The sequence below is a fragment of the Sitophilus oryzae genome, unplaced genomic scaffold (assembly GCF_002938485.1).
Source record: "Sitophilus oryzae breed Bouriz unplaced genomic scaffold, Soryzae_2.0 scaffold_1521_pilon_pilon, whole genome shotgun sequence".
In the NCBI taxonomy this organism is placed as follows: domain Eukaryota; kingdom Metazoa; phylum Arthropoda; class Insecta; order Coleoptera; family Curculionidae; genus Sitophilus; species Sitophilus oryzae.
Genome location: NW_022146194.1, coordinates 1,331,748 through 1,339,770, shown reverse-complemented (window position 1 = coordinate 1,339,770; position 8,023 = coordinate 1,331,748). Strand labels below are relative to the sequence as shown.

The window sequence follows — 8,023 nt, the reverse complement described above, 5'->3', positions numbered from 1 at the left end:
TGCGGAATGGTATAACAGTGTGGCCATGGGGGGAAAAAGACTATTACACACGCTGGGGATAATGGGGGGAGGAACGGGTGGTGCTAAATTATGTCGAATCGGTTTTGAATAAAGCCGAGGATAATTCTGTCGCGAGCTAATGGTTTTCGAAACTATTTCGCTACGTATATTATGAGTAATTTTCGTTCATATTATTAAGTATTCTCCTATTGAATATAACACAAATGATTTAGAGTAGCTAGCAGGCGAAAATGTCTGATAAAATTGAGTGGTGTATTTATTTTAATATATTGTAATAAATTTGTGAATGTTTCTGAACATTCAACTTAAATTAATCATCGTATAGAACACAATATTCCAAACCTACAGTTCATACCAAATAAACTTTTGGTCACGTGATTAAGCTTTACCGGCACAGCGTTGCCCTCTTTTATATATTTTCTTTTAATTAAAATATTTTAGAAAACAAAAATAAATTAATTATAAATAGGTATATAAACAGTTATTATTTACATCAACACAACTCACTTTCTGAACAGTACTTAAGGGACATTAAGGGTCATTACTACCGCTTCTCCGTTCAAAATATTCTAATAAAGTTGCGATGAGTTTTTACGGCTATTAAGCTAACTTGTACACTTTGCACTAAAAGAGGTTCCAAAAAGAACTATGTTCGACTGCAAGGTCTGCTAATAAACATTTTTAAGCTTAAAGTATCACAACACTATTTATTTAAGCCAAAAACTCGTAATACAAAACTAAAGTGTCAAAACGAATGACAATATCAGGAAATAAATAAATAAATTCGGGAACTTGACATTTTTTACAGCAGAGTACCGCCTGAATCACTAGCGCGAAATTTAAATTCCAGTTAATTATGGTTGGCAACAATTAATTTAAAAATCGCACCCTCGATTGCTTAACAAAAAGTTCAATTGATATCAAATGTAGATACCTAACTCTAACTTTTCAAACTACTCTTCTCTATAGTTCGTGTACCAAGAGGTTACATGACTGTGACAGTTGAATCTGTCATTTTAATTCAAAGAGAAATTGCATAGATAAACTAACCAAGTTTATTACAATTAAAAAACACTATAATTAATCACCAGTATGTATGGAAACAGTTCATGGACTTTTATTGCTTCATTTTTAAATAGATTTTTTTTAATATGTTCAAATTAATGTTTTTAAAAAATCTATGTATTTTCATGTTTTTTATTCGCGAAATATTCTACCGAATTACACTCGTGCATCAAAATTAACCTGATAATTTTTCATTTAAGCATGTTGTCAATAAAAAACAGCATTCGTTCATATTCATATTTTGGAAGAGCCCTCCTCCTTCGGAGTCGAGCTCTTATGGCAAAATATGAATATAAACTCTGCATTTTTTAGACAACATGCTTTCACGAAAAATTATCGGTAATTTTGATCTACTTGGGTAATTACTTCCGATAACATCTGTTAATATATTCAACAAACAAAATAAAAAAACAAACAAATCAAAGACCAACTTTTTTCTTCTGTTTCAGACTGATTGTTAAGTCCGCCCAACCCCTTCGAAATCAAATAGAACGAGCGGCACAAAAAAACAGATAAATCGTTCAACGTGGATGCGGTGGAGCAAAAAGGGCCGAAGGGGTGGAAAAAGGGGAGAAACGGACGCCAAAAACGACGGACGCCGCTCTCGGATGTCCATCGATTGTTCCGGAGATCGGGCAATAAGTTTTATGGGGGCCACGACTAACCGATTCGTTCACTTTAAAAGGAAAGAAGACAAAAGGACTAAAAACAGAAGTTGGAACACAGAGGCAGGGACCAGAAGTTATTCAAAAACCAGCAAAATGTTTTTTTTTAAGAATATTATTGTCTTTTCCATAGCAACTGTTAAAATTGCCTTATATCTATCAAAAATAGTAGATAAAATAGTACTTTAACCGCAAGGGTAGATTAAACTATACTTTAACAACGAGGATAGGTTAAAAACTTTATTTCTTCTCGCACGTTTTTTAATTGCTTCCATTTTTGAAAATCTTTGTATTCCTTTTGCTTTTCATAAGTTATTCGGGATTTAAATGGAAGTAGTTTGGATATGGCACATGCCGCCTCAGCCCGAATATCTGTTGGTAATTTACTTATTTCGTTTTGAGCCATTTCTGGCTCCAATTCAATCAGCAATCGACACGAAAGAGAATTAAAAAATATTGACTCAAAACTGGCAACTAAAGAGACAGCTTTATTTATTTGTCAAATTACGTAGAAACCAACGCCAACCCAGCACAATATTTTTTCTACTCGTAATAAATTCCTTGAAATAATAATTTCTGAATATTTTTTAAAACGTAACTCGCTATGGAATCGAAATTGCATTATCGTCTCCCGAAATTAATTCACTCGCAATTTCATCGCTCTTGAATTAATATTTTCGGTCGACGATAAAATACCATTCTATCGTCTTTTTAAAATAACTATTAAATATCATTCTATTTATCTTTATTACATAAAAAAACTTAAAACCCCATTAAAATTTAATAAAGAAAAAATTTTTGTTGAGGGGGTGGTTTAAAAATCTTTTATAGACGAATACTGATCATTTCCATGACCATCTCGAGAGAGACGGTCATAGAAATAACTTCTAGACAGTGTGGGATTCGAAATACCCACTAAAAACGATCCACCTCCGAGGAACCAGCGGCCGAAGAATGGCAGCTCCTATTCCTGCTTATGTGTTGGGGAAGGGCGTAGCCCTGGGTGCCTGAAGGCTAGTATTGGGATGCGAGATTTAGGAGCGACTGGACACTAAGTCCAGAAGAGTTTTGTGATTGTCTGGAAGACAGTTTTGGGAGGGGGATTTGGTACTGAAAAATGGAGATTAGATCATAGGAGGTAACATACTTGTAAGTATTGTTGCGGGCCGGTGTGGACTCGACCTAACCTCACAATATGGCCCGCCCTCGGATGACCTTAACATCGCATAGACACCGCAATGATTCATTCGTTCGAGAAGAATCGAGTCCCACTGGAATGGACGAGTACATACGAGAACATTCGAAAACCTTCTCTACGCACCTAACGATCTATAAAATGTAGGATTTGAGGGGATAGGAGTCGGGACCCTTGAGGGTTCCGGCTGACTAAGGATGTTAGTATTGGGATTACGATTTCTCGGATTTTTGGGCATGAATTGTGGCTAGCTGGATGCGGATCTCCGCAATTTGAACAAATAGCAGGTGCATCAGCCTCTTTATTTTTTTGGATTGAGATTTGGTGTGAAGGGATTTGGCGCACCTAACGCAACGCGGGGCCGCAAAGCAGTTCGAGGCAGCATGTCCGATATTAACTGTATATTATGTATATTTCATGTAAACTATATCATTTTTAAAATACAAACCAAAAATCTGAGGAATAATTATGTTTTCCATGTATTCTACAACATATTTATTAATCCGTAGTATCTAACTAGCGTGACGTCATAAATCTCGCCCCAAGGCTGTTCTATTAGAGACGGCATTGAACGGTGTTAACATTAAAACTTAAAACGTAGGGAGGACTGAACGGTGCTGTGTTCAGTCCTCCCTTCAACCTTTTAATGACAATACCATCCCCACTTCTTTACGTGTCTATAACACGGTTGCCAGATTTATAGAATTTTGCCTAGATCTAGGGATAATCAAAGCAATTTGAATAGTCTCACTGTAACTAATGCCATATTGTCAATAATATCAATAATTCGCGTTTTTCTCTCTGCAATTTTATTTATTTATTTTCCTCCACCTTTGTCCACTTTCATCTATAAAATCCAAATTAGTCCCGTAAGATGTCTCCCACCATCGTTTGCGCATCGCGTGTTTTTATTTTCCACCAAAGAACAAAAGAAATCAGACAGATTCCCGGTAAATAATCGGGGTAAAAGAAGACCCCGTCTCCCTGATCGTTCCTTGGGGACGTGTCTTTACGCTAATTGTCGTATAAATAAGGGGGGAATTGCCCCCCACCGGCCCTCAGGGTGAAGTAATCGAATTTTTTTCGGTTAGCTGATTGTATACGATGGCGATCCGCTTCGGGATCTGTTTTAGTCTGTTTTACTCTTATTACAAGGGAAAAAAGGGAAAATAAGGGTGCTGGTTTCAGTTTAATTAACTATACTGTAGTAGTGATTAAAAAAGGGTGAGTTTTTGCGTTCCGATTAAAGTTAAATATTGAGAAGTTTGGAATAATTTACAGTTTCATTTAAGTATTTATTTGATTGTCGACAATACATTTTAAAGTGGAATGTTTGGTGGAATGTCATTTTTTTATTATCGTCTGTCTAAATCTTCCCTGACTTGTTGGACAGCCCTTTTATGCCAATAATAAGAGGCCGTCCTGTACAGGAATCACTGCGACCTGTAAGGCCTGTTGCGTTTGTCCCCCTTCTATGTATGTATCCACTCTCCTATTCCTGTACTCTGCTACACCTTGAACTGTACAGGAATCACTGCGGCCTGTAAGGCCTGTTGCGTTTGTCCCCCTTCTATGTATGTATCCACTCTCCTATTCCAATACTACACCTTGTACAGGTCCTTGATAGAATGGGAACATAGTTCCTCTTGTTCTACCCTTGCTTTCTCAAATAAAAAGATCTTTCTCAAATATAAATGATCTCTTCCTCGACACAAAGAGTACATTGTGAGACAGAAAATTGTAGAGAGAAACAAGCCCTATAACATAGGATACAACATTTTAATGAAGAGTGCTTTCCATAAAAACAATAAAATGAAAAATATTCGAAATAATATACATGTAAGTACTGATTTCTTTCGAAAATCGACAACTATGAATCTATGATCCCTTCCCCAACACAAACGGTACATTATGAGACAGGAAATTGTAGAGATAAACAAGCTTTTGTTTGAGCTTATATTCCGCGCTTTATCACTGCTAAACATTAGCAGTTTCTTTCTAGTTTTAGAATTAGGTTATTGGATAAAGTCCGTGCTATGACTGTTTCTCCAGTGGACATACTGCTTTTGCTTGATCCAAAGTTTTACTGCACTACGGGTTATACATTTGTGTATTACTGGCTCTGCATGGACCAAGATAGGATTTAGATGATCCTATCCGATCTGGACAGGCTTTATTTAAACCGAAAAATTAAACAAATGATTTAAAATAAACTATTTATGTGCGTTTCATGATTAAAATAGTTAGTTTTAGGTTTCTATAATAATTAGTACTGACGGTAAAACAAATTATCGATAAAAAAATTAGCAAATTATATCAATTACTTATCGACAATTTTCTTGGATTTTCTTTGTCTTCTTGTAAATTTACAAATTTTGATTTTGTAATTTGGGAAATCGACATTTATTTCAATGCAAAAATTACTATTTATCAATACAACTAAATGGCCAACACGGAAAAGCAATATTTGCATAATCACAGCTTATTTTCATCCCGGCCGGCGTTCAAAACAAAGTTAGAAGTAGAACGTAATCAGCGAAGTAATTTTTAATCAATTGTAGCGTTTTTTATAAAACATTACCACTGCGAACGGCAGCAAAATACAAACAACGAACGTGCCAGCAAAATACAAATACAAGTTAAGTTGGGACATCCAAAACTCTACCCTGTTGCTTTGAAATAGCAGCTGATTCAGATTAACAGCAAGATTTAAATAATCACCATTTCTAAAAGCTGGGATGCTACAGAGCGCTAAAAGCAAAAGTGAGTCCACAGCACAGAGAGTTGACAGAAGCGATGTTGACAGCGCCTCCACATAGCGATAACAGGGTTGTGGACTAGAGAACGTAAAAATTACGCCAAGCGCGTCAAATAAATTATCCGGCCTGAACAATAGGGTATCCGGTGATAATACGCCAGACATCATATATTATATATAAAAAAGACATGTAACGAACTAAAAACGTTACACAATGTATTCAGAATTGAAATTTTGAAGACCACTTAATTATTTATTAAATATCAGGAACGTATTGTTGGACGATTTCAAAATAACTGTTAACCAGGACTTGCTGAATTTTTATGTTCAAAATGTTGAAAAACAACAAAAAATGGAAAAAATCTCGATAAAATCCTGTTTTTCCTATAAATAGAAAATAGAACGGATCACGTTTTATACGATTGCTTTTCCTTATCCCCGGAATCGCTTATCGATACATTTTTCTTGGAAATTTTTATTGGAAAAGTTATTGGAACAATAAGAAACTTTTCGTACTTATGAAATATCATAAAATCAACCGTAAAGACCGCCATTACAATCTACCGTTTTTATCATATCTCTTTCTAATTCTACACAAGAAAAAATGCAATAGATAAGGAAAAGTATAGCCTAAACCGTACTGCTGTGTTTTTATATTTTATTTTTTACACATTTTAAAATTTTTTTAAAAATGTATACAGGGGGTTTCGAAAAATCTGGTCATTGATTAATCACGATCCTGCTTAAAGCGCTTGACGTAAAAAGCTGATATTTGGAAAACGGATTGACTTTAGGGTGTAGAGGTTCGATAAGAAGGTATTTTTCGTAACTCGAATTCTAAGGGGGTAAAACCACCCCTCAAATATTAGACTATTTTTTATTTAAAAACCGGTGAGTTTTTCGGAAAAACTCTTAAGCACGTATATTTTATTTTGTTGTTTTACATATTTTAAGATTTTTTAAAAATTTATACAGGGTGTTTCATAAAATATGACCATTGAGTAATCACGATTCTGCTTAAACTGCTTTACGTAAAAAGCTTATGTTTTGCAAACTGATTTTTCGAAAGTCAAATTCCAACGAGATGAAACTATATACCTCTCAAATATTACCAAGTTATATAATAATTAGGATTAAACAAGGATTAAATAACTCACAGCGGAAATCAAGAAATACATCTCCTCTACGTAGACCTCAAGAAAGCATATGCTAGTGTACCCCAGTCTAAATTGTGGGAAGCCCTTGAGAAAACGAATATCAGCATAACATTAATTAAGGCTGTCCAAGAACTTTATAAGAACAACACTAGCCGAGTAAAGAAAGGACAAACAGTATCAAAGGGATTCAGCATGAACAAAGGTCTTAAACAGGGCTGCTGTCTATCGCCGACACTGTTTAAAATCTATTTGGAACAAGCTCTGAAAACGTGGAAAAGGAAGTGTGAACAGATGGGGATACCACCAAACGACTCGATACTTTACACTCTTTGTTTCGCTGATGATCAAATAATACAAGACTACGAGGACCTGGAATATATGACCCGCAAACTAATTGAAGAGTATAACAAGTGGGGACTGGAGGTAAACCTTAAGAAGACGGAATATAAGTGTATCGGCGGCGAACAACAAAACATAATACTAGAACAGCAACAGCAAGAAATAAAACACTGCCAAAAATATAAATATCTTGGCATGCACATTACCAACGATGGTAGCCTTGATGAAGAAATTAAGTACAGAAACAACCAGGGAAGACAAGCAATTAGACAACTGAATAGTATTTTATGGGATAAGGCCGTATCAAAAGAAAACAAACACAACATTTATAACAGCATAGTTAAAAGTATCATTAGTTATGGTAGTGAAGTATGGCCTTTGAAAGAAAGAAACCTTAAGTTACTCGAAGCTACAGAAATGGACTTTTGGCGGCGCGCGGCCGAAAAATCGAAACTGGATAGAGTTAGAAATGAAAGAATTCAGAACATCATGGGCGTTAAACACAGAATATCAGAAGACATCAAAATTAACCAACTCAGGTGGTACGGACACGTACAAAGAATTTAAGAGAGCAGAATTCCGAAAAAAATACTCAATTGGACACCACGAGGCACACGAAAGAGAGGGAGACCTAGATGGAGTTGGAGAGAAGGAATAGACGGGGACATCAGAACAAGAGGAATAGACGAAAACCTCTGGACAGACAGAGACCAATGGAGACTGGAAATCAGAAGACGGCGAAGAACATTATAAACTGATTTGTATATATAATATATATAATAATATCGCCATATTGTTTTTTCTCATGCTGACATAAATGTGA

The 8,023-nt window shown here is 35.5% G+C and overlaps 1 protein-coding gene across 1 annotated transcript; it reads left to right on the top strand.

Annotated features, from left to right (window-relative positions):
• The first annotated feature begins 7,053 nt into the window (after positions 1 to 7,053).
• On the top strand, positions 7,054 to 7,767 carry LOC115878641. Its single transcript, XM_030895184.1, has one exon. It carries the CDS (start codon positions 7,054 to 7,056, stop codon positions 7,765 to 7,767), a length of 714 nt encoding a protein of 237 aa, XP_030751044.1.
• The last annotated feature ends 256 nt before the right edge of the window (positions 7,768 to 8,023 follow it).

What these genes read in the sequence shown, in the direction of transcription:
- LOC115878641 (XM_030895184.1), top strand. Translation starts at nt 7,054, where the DNA reads ATGAACAAAGGTCTTAAACAGGGCTGCTGTCTATCGCCGACACTGTTT.